The 14,382-nt window shown below is 36.4% G+C and overlaps 3 protein-coding genes across 4 annotated transcripts; all 3 read left to right on the forward strand.

The window, feature by feature from the left end:
- The first annotated feature begins 693 nt into the window (after positions 1–693).
- Positions 694–3,280, forward strand: LOC113283938 (N-(5'-phosphoribosyl)anthranilate isomerase 1, chloroplastic-like). 2 transcript variants are annotated; one of them, XM_026533317.1, is made up of 5 exons: positions 694–818; positions 1,247–1,309; positions 1,473–1,834; positions 1,920–2,083; positions 2,575–3,280. In XM_026533317.1, the coding sequence occupies exons 3-5, from the start codon at positions 1,538–1,540 to the stop codon at positions 2,819–2,821; spliced, it is 708 nt and encodes a 235-aa protein (XP_026389102.1). In that variant the 5' UTR covers positions 694–818; positions 1,247–1,309; positions 1,473–1,537; the 3' UTR covers positions 2,822–3,280. The 2 variants fall into 2 exon arrangements, with proteins under 2 accessions (XP_026389102.1, XP_026389101.1); XM_026533316.1 differs by lacking the exon at positions 1,247–1,309 and having other exon boundaries at positions 705–818.
- A 464-nt stretch (positions 3,281–3,744) lies between these two features.
- LOC113283939 (60S ribosomal protein L35a-3-like) lies at positions 3,745–5,554 on the forward strand. The gene is made up of 5 exons (XM_026533319.1): positions 3,745–3,874; positions 3,988–4,023; positions 4,128–4,356; positions 4,458–4,500; positions 5,269–5,554. Exons 1-4 carry the CDS (start codon positions 3,843–3,845, stop codon positions 4,497–4,499), a joined length of 339 nt encoding a protein of 112 aa, XP_026389104.1. The 5' UTR covers positions 3,745–3,842; the 3' UTR covers position 4,500; positions 5,269–5,554.
- Positions 5,555–9,001: 3,447 nt separating this feature from the next.
- On the forward strand, positions 9,002–13,551 carry LOC113283937 (uncharacterized protein At5g41620-like). Its single transcript, XM_026533315.1, has 7 exons — positions 9,002–9,115; positions 9,302–9,664; positions 10,186–10,325; positions 10,411–10,481; positions 11,155–11,583; positions 11,699–11,821; positions 11,897–13,551. Exons 5-7 carry the CDS (start codon positions 11,158–11,160, stop codon positions 13,346–13,348), a joined length of 2,001 nt encoding a protein of 666 aa, XP_026389100.1. The 5' UTR covers positions 9,002–9,115; positions 9,302–9,664; positions 10,186–10,325; positions 10,411–10,481; positions 11,155–11,157; the 3' UTR covers positions 13,349–13,551.
- The last annotated feature ends 831 nt before the right edge of the window (positions 13,552–14,382 follow it).

Consider the following 14,382-nt stretch of genomic DNA (forward strand, 5'->3'; position numbering starts at 1 on the left):
CACAAGTTAACCCATTTTACACATTGGATCATGTAACGGTACCTTGGTCATCAATATTTCATACCGAAATAACATGCCACTATGATATTGATTTTGAAGATAAAGATGGACTACCACTTGAGGGAGAAGGAACACCAGTTGATAAATAAGAATACACCAACTTCCGATACAGTTCATAAATCAAAAAATACAATTTATAACACAAAGGATGAAAGAAAGGCAAGACTATTGAAGTAAATGATCACGATGATATACATTGATATGAATTCAAAAACTTAATTAGAATGAAACCATGCTAAGACGTGAAAATCCTTAAACTTGCATACATTAGTATACAATAAGAGTCGAGATGGTGGTGGCAAAGATATTTTGCATTTGGTCGTCATAGCATCCACGATGGAATTGATTGGGTGTTGGTGATGGTGGTGGCGGTCTGGTGGGGTAGTTTTTATTTAGGGAATGACAGAAGTTTTACATGGTTAGTACGTGTGTAGTAGAGCAATTTAGTCTTAATAAGAAAAATATATCGAATAGATATGAGTTGACTAGTCCACTACAATTTTCACTCTCCTCCGATCGCAGTTTGCTCTCCCTCTAACAAAAATCCAAAAAAATCGGACTCATGTTGAAATTGATTTATGCAGTCATGGGCTCGGTGTATTAAATATTGGTTCCAAGCCCGGCACCAGTATCACTCAGTCGACTGTTTCCGCACCAAGCATTCAAATTGGCGTGGGTCTTCATCACTTTGCCATTCATCCTTCTTTTGCTTTCTGTATATCAAAAATTGCCCTCAATTGAAGCAAATATGTTTACTGGTACCCCATCTCTCTGTCTTCCTATTTTTATACTTGAATCCAATTCCAAATACCATTCTCATAGTGGGATTTAAAACTGAGAATTTTATTTATATCAATAACAAGTATTAGTTCATGTGTTATTTTAACAAGAATGAATAATAATCTGATAAGAGAATATTTGAACTTTTAGTGTTTGATAAATTGCTTCATAGAAAGCTTTTAACCGCGCATATCAATCACTTAGCTAGTTTGTGGAATCTCAAAATGTCAATGTGAAGCTATTGAATATGTTTGATATTGCCTCAAGTATTATAGTTATTCTTTTCGGAGAATTATGTGATCAGTTGAATTATTAGGAACTCTTATTGTCTTTTTACTTAATTGACTACGGATTTTGGTATTGCGAGTTTGATAATTTGGCAACTCTTGTTTTGATTGCTCTTTAGGATCGATATCCTGAATTCGTGTTCAGCCCAACATTCTTAATGTCCAGAGAACACAGAATACTGGTATTGTTGAATTCTGGTTCATTATATATGCAAAAGTGCTATAGAATTGAACAAGTTATTATTTTATTTTACAAATTTTGTGTGTGTAGTAGCTTAAAGTGCTTATCACTACATGAATGCGTTAAACTCAACAGATTTCTCATGGAATGCGGCATTTTTGCAGGTTGTCATGTCAGAGAATTGGGCTTCTCAACGAACAGGTTGAGGTTAAGTACAATAAGATCAGGAATGTCTGAGAAGGCTAGTATGTCAATCGTTCACGAAAACTGTAGACGTGATCTCCCATTAGTGAAGATGTGTGGAATAACATCAGCTAGAGATGCTGCTATGGCTGCAGAAGCAGGTGCAAATCTTATTGGAATGATCATGTGGCCCAATTCAAAACGTTCAGTGTCACTCTCTGTTGCCAAAGAGATATCAAAAGTTGCAAAGGAATATGGGGCAGAGGCTGTTGGTGTATTTGTAGATGACGACGCAGACACGATACTAAGGGCGTCTGATGCAGCAAAACTTGACCTCCTGCAGGTAAAATCATCAAATTTCAAACGATCCGTTGCTTATTCAGTTATTTGATGAATTTAAGATTATGACTAAGTGAAAAAATGTGCAGCTTCATGGAAATTGTTCAAGAGAGGCTTTTTCGATTCTGCAGCAAGAAAGAAGAATAATCTATGTACTCCATGCTAATGAAGAAGGCGACCTTCTAAATCAGATTACTGATGAAGATTGTTCTTTAGCCGATTGGATCCTGGTCGATTCCGCCAAAGGTGGCAGGTGAGAAACATTTCTTTTGTATTCTTTTATCTTTCTTCAACCTATTAGTGTGTAGGAAAGCAATACTAATATTTTCTCTTCGAGCGAATTAAAAATTCATTTATGCTGGTTTAGTGATATGTGTTCCGGCATCCAGATGGATGGTCTATGATGCTTTTGTTGCCCCTTTTAGTACATTAATCAGATTTTATTGTACGTGGATGATCTACTTGTTCTACCTAAAAAGAAGAAGAATAGATTCATCCTACAACATGAACATAGTATTACCATGGAGTCAGTGATACTATTGACTGAAACGGGGTTTAATGGTATATGTTGTTAATAGTTCTTTTTTTTTTTTATCACATAAGAGAATTATACTTTAAATCTCTTCTGGGTTTTCCGTAATACACAATGCTTCCAATTTATGTTGATTTTTGTGTTCATAGTGGCAAAGGATTCCGTTCTACACAATGCTTCCAGTTTACTGAATGTTGATTTTTTGTTTACAGTGGCAAAGGATTCGATTGGTCAAAGTTTAAGCTACCACATATTACAAGCAAACATGGGTGGCTTTTAGCTGGAGGGATTCATCCAGAGAATGTTTGTGACGCCCTTGGTTCCCTTCAACCACATGGAATTGATGTGAGCAGTGGCATTTGCGGTTCTGATGGCATCCAAAAGGATCCATCTCGGATGTCATCATTTATGTCTGCAGTAAATTCCGTGAGATATCGGTCTCACCCAGAGATCCAGTAGTGATATATCTCGATTTCATTGCAAATCAATAAGGGTGTCAACAGTCTGAGGTTTAAGATAGTTCATTAGTGACGAGCTTCTAACGCAATTGGGGCACAAATATGGCCATGTGTTGTTGTACGTTTCCTTTTGGGAATTTCCTGTAGTTTTGGAAACATACGAGTGAAGTCATTTTCCTTCACCACATTGATGCATTACTACTATCTGAAGAATATTTGCGCGGCCAGCAAGCTAAGCTAACTGAAGGCTTATCCTTCTTGGGATAAGCAGAAAGCTAAGCTAAAGAATATTTGGTTGGGATAAAATGCCAAGTTTGTATGTAGTTTAACCTTCTTGGGTTCCCTCATTCAGTCATTTGTACTGTTTTGTACTACTATTTTATACTTGCTAGACTTGCAAAAACATTTGAAATGTCTGGGCATTTTTTGTATTAGCTCCATCTTTTTTAAACACCTGAACTTCATGTCATTCTGAAGTAAAGCTTTTGTGTCCCAAGTCTTTTGAGATTCCATAAAAATCAAGGTTCCTTGTTTGGTCTGGATGATCAAATTATGTTTATATATTTGTAAATCGCTTTTCCTATCAAGATTATATGTGCACTGCTGCTCTTATTGAATACTGTCATATGCACAAGAAAGCACGGTTGTTTCAAGTGATGACACTTGATGCTTCCCATGAATCCTTCGAACAACAGTTTAAAGCGTACTCCTGCTGCATTGAATTGGTCGTTGAGTCAGAAGGATTCCTTTGCTTTCTTGCGTGCCATATATGCTGCATTGGATTTCAACACTCGGCAATTCTCTTGTAAATGAAAATGGGCTTTGTTCTATCCACGTTGGTCTAACCTATGAAGCCCAGTCCATAACTTAAAGGGTATAATAGGTAAACTCAATTAGGGTTATAGTATAAAAACATCCTAGGGTTTTGTTTACAGTCTTTTCACTGCGCATCTCCTCCGTCTCTACAGTTGCAGCAGCAGAAAGAAGAAGAAGAAAGGCGATTTTCTTCATTTTCAGCAAAAATGGTGAAAGGTCGTGAAGGTGAACGTATCAGGTATACACTCTTACTCTCTGATTCCACCATTAACTCCAGATTTCGAATCAATGGTTTCGAAATCTTGTATAACTTTTATCTGATTCTGTACTTTTCTGTGTTGGTGAATACAGACTCTACGTTAGAGGAACCATTCTTGGATACAAGAGGTATGTAATCACTGATTATCCTCTATGCTGTGTAATTATTTTTTTCGATTTTTTTCTTGGATTTTTTTTAGAATTTTTTGTTGATTTCTGTTGGGTGATTGTAGGTCAAAGTCGAACCAATACCCAAACACATCATTGGTTCAGATTGAAGGAGTGAACACCAAAGAGGAAGTACAATGGTATGCTGGTAAGAGGGTGGCTTACATCTACAAGGCTAAGGTCAAGACTAATGGTTCTCACTACCGATGCATTTGGGGAAAAGTTATCAGGCCTCATGGTAACAGTGGTGTTGTTCGTGCTAAATTCACCTCCAACTTGCCACCTAAATCCATGGTAAGCAGGGATCAACAAACTTCAATCTGTTTTTGTTTTTAATACATGAAGTAATTTTCTAAATAGGGTTGAAGTTATAATTTGATATTTTTTATGTGTAGGGAATGAGAGTTAGAGTGTTCATGTACCCAAGCAACATCTAAGGTACTAATACTTTTTGTTGAAAATGGTGTTTGATAATTTGGTTTTAGTATGTTATAATTTTGAAGTTCTGTTAGAGAAATGTGCATGTTGGAAATTAGTATCAGTTTCTCCATGAGTTAAAGGAGAGCTCTTATACAGCTAGGAAGACATTTTCTTGAATAGAATGGTTGATATGTCATTGGTACCCACTAATTTAGGCCTAGATTTTTTGTTATTTTTGTTTAGAATTATAATTGAACAGCATGCATTGAAATGGTATATCCCTGTTTAAGAAGCACACTAAATTATGATAAGAAAGCATTTATTTCTCAAATGTGAATGTAAGTGACAATGTCACAACTATTTTGGAGATACCTAATCTTTTGGAGTTAACCCCTTATGATGCCCCTGTGGAAGATTTAGGGGCAGCCAATAGAAGGGGTCTAATCTCAGGTACTTTGCTTTGAAGTTTAATATGTCACTTTCTCAAGAAAGAATAAGTGGTATATTAGTTAGAAGATTTGTAATGGTTCTTTGCATAACTGGTAATAAAATTCTGGGATTGCTTAGATATAGATCACTTTCTGATAGGATAATGCATGCCATGCTTTTTGTACCCATTTGATAGTGTTGAGCCAAAGTAACTCAACTTCATGTCCATCTATTCTGTTATGTAGACATTATGAACAAACTCTTAAACTGAGGACTTCATTCTTTTTATGTGTGATGTGATGCTTCTTGTGAGTTGGTATAGTTTTCGATCTCTCATATTTGTGTTTTGAATTGTAGGTTGAAGATTACGTCTTGTGGTGGTGAAGTTCTACATTGCGAGCTTTAGTGTTCCGATATTGGTAGTATTCAGTTTAAGTTTTCTTATTTAGAACTATCATTTTGTAGTTGGTAAACAAATTCGAAGTTATTGTAAGTTTGAAAAGAAAGCTTTTGCCCCGGTGCTTTCAGATTAATTTTAAATGCTATTATACTTTTCAGTCAATTGTTACATTTATAAGTGCAACAAAAGATTGGAACTGCAAGGGATAACTATAGTTGGATATACATCAGTCTTTAAGTTCACTAAGCTCTGTGTGGTTTCATTTTGTTCCTTTATACTAAGTCCTTTAGAAAGGACTTGGGATTAGCAGACTTGATTATTATTACAGCCGTTTACTGCCTTATGTTATTGATAGTCACTTTCTAGCTCATTTTGACTAAGATTTAGTTTCCTTGCCTGAAGGATATTACAATGGAGGTTGATGGCCTCAACTTGTTCAGTATCTGCCTCCTTATTTGGATGGATAGAGTTGGTTGCCAAATGATTGTGTTTAAATGATGCATGTATGTCTAGTTTTGGTGACGAGTGGTGATTGTTTGTATGGGTGGTTATGTTGAAACTTTTAATCTGCTGCCTGTCATTGTTTTGGTGCACTTGTCTTTTTGATAGCCACTGTCATCTTATAAACTTGTCACGGCTTTCCAGTCCTTGTTTTGTTTGCTAAAAACTTTCCCTGCTTTCCCTGGTTTCTTCTCCGCATACCCCTTTGAGCAACTGATTTCAGAGTGATTATTTGAACCTCCTAATCCTTTTAAATGGTGAAACTGCTAAAAACTTTACCAGCTTATATACTACTTTGATGCTCCTAATAACTAGCCAGGTCTTGTTGATCTGTGGCAGAATGTTTTTTTTTTTTTTTCCAACTTTGTCCAACGGTAATTCCTTCAAGTGCAAGTGCGCCATGTCCTCTGACTTTTTCAGATTCTATTAGACTTGTAGTTGCCAAATGATGGATGGTGTTAGTTAAAAGATGCATGTAGTAGTGTCTTGGTCCATCCTTTTGGAGGGTAGTATGTGTGTATTGATCCATGTAGTAGTGTCTTGGTCCATCCTGTAAATTGAGTTTTCACTTGTGCGATACATGTGTGCATGTTGTTAAATTTTGGTGAAGTCATAATGTTGAAAAATTTGTCAAAGTCTGGTTTCCTAGGTGTGTGTGCCATGTGAATAATATATGATGATTGCACTGGTACATGCTTTGTCAACCAGCAACCTTACGGCTGAGTCTAGTTGTACATGCTTTGAAGTAAGAATATCAGCTTCTTCTGCTGATATTTTTACTTCCATTGAATTGAAATTAGCTTCAACAGGAAGGCAATAGTACTTTGATGATTAGAGTAGTGGTGAATCTATGTTGCAAGGAATGTTAAGTTCAGCCAAGGATGATGAGCATGCAAGTGCTGTTCCTTTACCTGGTTTGCTAGTTAATTAGTTCGCCTAACATTTTGTTGATATGTGCAAACTGTCATCTCCAACCAAGCAAGCATATTTCTTGACAAGGTGCAGCTTATGTTGATCATACAATTTTTGTTATGGGCAATTGGTCATCCTTGTAAACAGCATTCATATACTCAGTTGATCACATTGTCCTTCCAAAGTTATGTTCTGCACAGTTTCTGTTTCAGAGCATTAGGAGACGAGTTATAACCGAGTGCAACAAGCATCTATTAGGACTATTTACCTTTGATAGATTGTAACATTTGCTTGTCAGCTCCGCAGAAGTACACCTTCTCTTACCGTTACGAAGGGGTTGTATATTTTCAATTGCTTTTGTTAATGGAGGAGAGTGAAGCTGATACGTCACTTAAGATCATACTAACATGTTTTTGGTTCTACTTCTTCATGTCTAACGGTTTATTAGTTGGAATCGCATAAGAAATGCAATTCAAACTTTGATTTCTGGGTCTATTTCTTCACGTCTAACCGTTTTTTAGTTGAAACCGGATAACAAAATAAGATGCTCTTTGAATAGATTAAAATTTGATTCACAGAACCATTTTAATAAGGAAACTCGTAATAGTGGATAGATGAATTAGAAGTTAAATGGTCATAATCTCTTAATCTCTCACGTCTTTCTTGGTTGTATGGTTTGTATGTTTACAGAGAGACAGTCGTCATGTGGGAATCCCACTAGTAGATCCTTAATTTGTAGAGTATAGTCAGCACAGCAGTCAGTTAATAATGTTGTTTGTATTAATTAATTTAGGATTTTAAAGATTAAGTATGAATTTAAAGATTCTTTGGTTACATGCAGAACACCTAATCTTCTTCATCAATTATTGTTTTGCATGTTCTCCTTTGTGCATAAACTAATCCAAATCTATACATACATATTATTACTCCTTTAGCTTCATCTTTTTTTAAGTAGGAATGAAAATTTCATTTCTTATAATGAGAGTTTAAAACCATCCAGGAAAATCATTCCCCCGGGTACGCGTAAGTTTTGCCTCTGTTGCAAGATGATTAGCGACATCTTTAGTTCCATGACTCAAAACATCAAAATAAAATGTTTGCAATTATTGATCACATTATTATTATTTGTCCATCTAACAACACCAGTACTGCTACCATTAATAGCCTGATTCCTTTACGCAACGACACTTGCACCATATTCTTGTCAATTATCCTTAAAAAGAAAGTGTTTGTGTAGACCACATCTTACTCTTTATCCATGAAGAAGAGTTGGTGTGACCTGATTAGGCTAAATATTCCGAGCGCCGCCTAATTAAGTAACTCTAATACCGTTTGGTAGCAGTTAATAAGTAGTTAGTTGATTAACACATGTTAACTAACTATAACTAATTAGTCAAGGCCAAGCAAGAGAAAAAAAATAAAAACAACACTCGTATTCAAAGTTTGAAAGTTGAAATTCAAAAATCAAATGATCAAAAGAGCATCTCACTCATGTCCTATAATTATTTTATTTTTTTCTTCTTTATCCTCCTTTTTCTTGTTTGATTTGAAGTAGCCTGCTTTATCAAGGCAAAAAATCCAAAGGAATAGGGAATATTAGCCTTTACCCTATTCAAAAAAATGAAATGTTATAGCTAAAGAGGACATTCCAATAACGTATATCAGGACAATGTGTGCCCACTGCCCATTTATTTGTCCAAGTTCCTAACAACTATCTGAACCATAAAATCGCTCCTGGTATTCTGAATAATCATGGATCAGTATTTGCCCATTTATTTGAGAGATGAATATCATTTATGATTATTTTTAACCACGCGGCATTCCTTTTTGACGAGATAACCCCAATCATTAAATGTTCGGGGGGCAATTGCCTTTCTACATCTACTAGTCTATATGGAGTTAGCTAGCATGACGCATAAGAGGTCATCATCATAGGACTCCAACCAAATAAGCAGTAGTAGTACTGTAGTTGCCTAAATGTTTTTGTCATTTTGTAAAAAGTCGGGGTGTGTGATTTGATTTAATTACAGACTCCACCACCACCACTACCCCAAGCTCACGAGACAAAAGAGAAAAAAGAAAAAGAAAATAAGAAAAAAGAGAGGTTCATAAGTTTTCATCAGCATTAATTACCACTTCTTCTCGTGTGTCCCTTTTATGGCATCTGTCCGTACCCCCCAAATTATGTATTAAATTTTATCCGACACCCAATTAATAGCAAGATTGTTATGAGGTCCAACAAGTTGGACTTTCCGTCCAAAACCAGAATTTATATCCACGTGCTCATCTGACTCTGCCTCCAAACAAACCACTCAAAATGTACTGCCCAGAGGTTCTTGTTTCCCTGTAATAAAGCTCCTAATGGTAATTCTCCTTACGTTAAAAGTTCAGGTGATTCTTTTCATTAATTTACCGATGGGTTTGTTTATTTCTTGATTTTAGCCATTTCTCATGAAGTTTTTGTTAGCATTTTGTATTTTTCTTTCTCATACGCATTTTAACAAACAGTTGATGTTCTTAAGTTTTGTTAGAGTTTAGTATCAGTGTCAGCAACTGAATCGTGCTTCATTACAACAGACATGTCTATCACCGCACTGTCAACTCAATCACCACAATTTGATAGTGTGATACCGCATCACATGATTCACATCCCTGTAAAGATTAAACAAGGGTTTGCCAAATTAATGGCAAATGTATAATAGGAATTCAATTCTGACTCCCATGTCTTTCACTGCATTGTTAACTCTATCACCACAATTTTAGCGTCAAAAATAAGAATCAACTTGTGGTGATAGAGTGGACACTCAGTGAAAGACATGTCTGTTGTAACGAAGCTACTCAATCGTGCTGTGGAGGTGATCGAAGCAGTTAAACCTTTCGTAGTATGTGGTCTCAGCAAGCTCAGGAGTATCTTGATAATGTGCCATTCATTTCTATAAGGTATATGACCTCAACTGTCTCATTTGTAATAATATTGTTTTTTTGTTGTTTCCCGCCTTCAAATTCCTTGAATGTAGTGATGATAAATCACTTTCTACAACCTAACACGGAGACTCCACAAAAAACTAAGTAGTAACCCGCTCAATTTATGTCGTTGCCTCTGGTTAATCTGCTTTTATGAAAAATCTATATCTACACTTATAGATTAGCGCAAAATGCTCGTGAAAACTCTTCCCCTCCATGTAAATCCAGCCTATGTTTTTGCTGCACCTCTTAATCTTACAATTTTTCTGCGTGGCATGTACTCAAACAGTATCGAGGTATTTTGGCAATGTCTACCTTGAATCATCCAAGAAAATTGTACATATAAAGTAACTGACTGTTGTTGTATCAAGATTGAAACTGAAAGTCTGTCTACTCTCATTTAATTCATTCAATTATAGTACAGAATTAATCAAGAGTGAGATATTATGTTTAAGTTCTGTTTGTGTCTATGACATTTGATTTTTGTGTAACAATAGAGAGCTGGTAAAAATCGACGAATATATCAAGCTCCAATAGAAACTGCAGCTTGTTGAAAATGGTGGTAAACGAACTCTTTATATGCAAGGGCGCAGGGGAAGAAGAAGTACCATTGCTCCTTTGAACAGGAGAAATCAAGGTGAAAACGTTACAAACCTCCACTATTTTCTAATTGTAAATTTCTTGCGTGCTTTTTTCACTCACCACAAGCTCTGCATATACAGGTCATTAGGGAACTTTGGGATGAGCTTACACGCAACAGGAGCTACCACCAAGTTGCTGGAGAATTGTATTGGTATGTTAATTGTAGTTCCTGTGCATATTCTAGTTAGTCTTTTTCTTTTTATAATCAAACCATAGCATGTCTTGTCTATGTTTCTCAATCCTGGGAAGCTTTATCCATTGAACCCGACAAGAACAAACAATTCAATTTTACCATCTGCTTGAATTTCTACTTCCCTTTTCAAACTGTAAAACCTTGAGTTAGAGTGAAATGGTTGGGTTTGGATGAAAGGGTAGTTTAGTCAGGTAACAGATGACATGGCACTTGACCATCAAATAGATGGAAAAGATGACTTTTGGTCAGCAAAGCAATTTAATCATACATTAAGGGCCTGATAGAGTTTAGTACATAACATGAAGGGGGTACAGATGAAAAATCCCTTGATGAATTGACTCAATGAATTCATATTTGATTACTTCAAAAAACCTTCTTCTTCTTCTTCTTCTCTGCTTCCACATAAAACTCTGTTCTGCTTCCTCTGCCTCTCTCTCTTTATTTATACTCCACTTAAATTCATTGCTTTTCTGTAATTCAATTATCTACAGTAATATCGTTTCTCATTACTGTGGAGACTTGAATTCTCATAAGTCCAAACCAAACCTCATTTCCTGATTCAAACTTATTCATCATATTTCTCCAGTTTTTTATTTACATACAAACAAATTCTTGGACTGATTAAAACCAGAGAATGTTGAGACATAAACATAATACAAGTATAGAAGGTCTGATTCAAGGTGGAAAGATACGTAAGCGAGGTTGTTCATCATCAACATCATCATCATCTTCAGTGATACAGAATTATAGATTTAAGAGAGCACTTTTAGTTGGTAAAAGAGGTAGAGGATCAAACACTACTCCAGTTCCAACTTGGAGGATTGATAATAACAATAATTCAAGATCAAGTAATCATAGAATTCTGACACCAAATTCTAATAGACAAGTCTCTGCTAGAAAACTTGTTGCTACTCTTTGGCAAATGAATGAAGTTCCTTCCCCGAGAATGAAAGAGATTTTAGATTGTAAGAAAGAATCAAGAAGTAGTACTCGAGATAGAGGTGGTGGAAACAGAGTTTACTCTGTTCTCTCTGATCCTTCTCATAGTCCTGTTTCAGATGTACGTTTTCTTTCCCTTCTATCTTTATCTTCCTGGGCTGTTTTTTGTTTTTTTTTTGAAATTTTTGGTGAAATGTGATTGAATTTCGCTGTTGTTTGTTTCGCCAATTACGCAGAGATTGGATCGGTCTAGAAATGGAAGTCATCACAGAAGAAACTCTATGACATCTCAGAAGCTCAAGCTTACTGATTATATCAATGGAGGTTTTGATTCCATTAGCAATGCCAATCAAATGGAGGTAATAATTTAAAATCTACTGAGCAATGATGAGTTTTGTGATTATCTGGACCACAACTCATGTATTTGTCTGCAGATTCGGCCGCGTTCTCGGGGAATGACTCCGACGGGATCTTCAGTTGGGGTTCACAATCATAAGTCGCGTTTGAAGGATGTTTCTGACGGTCTGACAAACTCGAAAGAGCTTTTAAAAGTGCTCAATCGATTCTGGGGTGTTGAAGAACATCAGTCAGCAAGTATGTCAATCATATCAGCTCTAAGAGCTGAAATTGAGAGAGCGCACGGTCAAGTTAACCATCTGGTTCGCGAAAATCCTTCTTCTGATCGTAGTAAGGAAATGGAGTGTCTACTGAAGCGCTTTGCACAAGAGAAAGCAGCTTGGAAATGCAATGAGCAAGAAAAGATAGAGATGGCTTTGAGACCGATTAAAGGAGATCTCGAGGGAGAGAGGAAGTTGAGGAGAAGAACTGAGAGCTTGAATAAGAGTCTTGGTAGAGAATTGGCTGAGACTAAATCTGCTCTCTTGAAAGCAACTAAAGAGCTTGAGACTGAGAAGAGGGCGCGAGAGATAATGGAGCAAATATGCGATGAGTTGGCTAGAGGAATTGGCGAGGATAAAGCAAAGGTAGAAGCATTGAAGAGAGAGTCTGCAATGGTTAGAGAGGAGGTTGAGAAAGAGAGGGAGATGCTTCACTTGGCGGATACTCTGCGCGAGGAGAGAGTTCAAATGAAGCTGTGCGAAGCCAAGTATCAGTTCGAGGAGAAAAATGCAGCGGTAGACAAGTTAAAGCTTGAACTAGAAACCTTTCTTAAAACCAAAAAGTCTAAAGGTAATAAAAACAGGTCAGGGAAATGTGGCAGCAGAGGAGATGTTGCAATCTATTTGAGTAAACCGAATGTGTTTGATAAGATCCAAAGAGGAGGACAAGTAGTAGATGAGGAAAGCAATGACGGAGATTTGGACTCGGGTGAAGAAGAAGGTTCGTCTGACAGTGATCTCCATTCCATTGAATTAAACATAGAGGATGCTAATAACTCAGGCTATGTGTGGAATTTCGTTGACGGAGCTGCTCAAGAAGATCCGAAGAGACTTTCTGTTGACAAAGAAACCAAAGGGAGAAAATCCACCTCAAGTAAAATTACAAAGAGGAATTTTTCAATCGGAAGGCGTGATTCAGATGGTATAGGTTGGGATTTCAGCAATGAAAATTTCTCAAACTGGGGAAAGATCTCCGAGCATGACAAACAAATTAATGGACAAGAACATTTCGAAGTCGGTACTCAGAAACATAAATCAAAAGCAGAAAAGAATTTGTCCAGATCAAAAACTGCACTGCCCCAAGACTTCACAAGTACAACGAAAGAATGGGGACAACATCGACCTTCATGGGATCTTGGCAGTGCGCATTGTGATAGTCCAAATCCAAATATAGCATGGGAGGCCAGTTTGAAGGAAAGATTAGCTGAAATCTTGGGGGAAAGTAGAGTTCAAGAAGCGGATGACAGTAAGAAACTGTCTGTATCTTAATCAACCTCCTAAAGCTTGAGAGCCGTGTAGATCAAAAGGTAAAGCTCTCATCTAGTACTGAGCAACGACTATGATGTTGCGAATGCCAATTTTTTTACTGTGTTTTTCCTTTTTTACCTTTAGTTGTAACCATATTGACATATATGTGCACTACCTCATGCAACAAACATATTCAAATCAAAATCATTGGTTTTTTTCCCCCCTATATCCTTTATAGAATTCATACCAGATTCAGATTGAACTGCTGCCATTCTAGTACAATGTCCAGCAGCAGCAAACAATGAAAAGTAAGTTATAATTTTTCAAAGCACGTGGTTACATGTTCTCATTGGAATGAAACCCTTTCCTTGAATTTGAAGGAACATGTAAAATTCAAAGTTCGAACTGGTAGGGTGGGAACTGAATAACCAAATAAAACCTTTTCAAAGTTGTGGGTAGTAATCATTAAATCCAGTCTACCCTGAACATATAAAAAAATAATAATTGTGCACGCGTTTTGTCAGTAAAGATGAATGTCATGAATCGAAAATCCCGATGATACTCACTGTGTTAAGAACTTCTACCCATTGCCAGATTCATATTACTCCTTCTGTTTCAGGGATTCAGGAAAAGTGATACTTCCAAGCCAAATTTAAAAAGTAAAAGTACCATTTTCCCTAAAACAGATTAGTAAAATGTTTTAATTGCGACTTGCAGTGGGAGGATTAGACCAAACGTTACGTTCGATGATGATAGAGCTACCTTGGAAACAAGGATTCCAACTTTTAGCTCCTCGAAATGAACACTAGGAATGGTAAAGGTGCAACACAGTGAAATTTTAGGTACACTGGATTTGGTACATTAACAACAAAATCATCAAGTTTATGCATAACTTATATGCTTATCACGTTGATTTTGATCCATCCAACCACCACACACAAATTTAGTTTGGAACTTGAATCGGTTTTCATCAAAAAAAGAAAAAAAATCAAATATTGAAGGTACAATTGTCATCAAACTTCATCTTTTCACATGATTTTTTTTTCAGTTTAGGC

Source organism: Papaver somniferum, chromosome 5, assembly GCF_003573695.1.
Source record: "Papaver somniferum cultivar HN1 chromosome 5, ASM357369v1, whole genome shotgun sequence".
NCBI classification, from domain to species: Eukaryota; Viridiplantae; Streptophyta; class Magnoliopsida; order Ranunculales; family Papaveraceae; genus Papaver; species Papaver somniferum.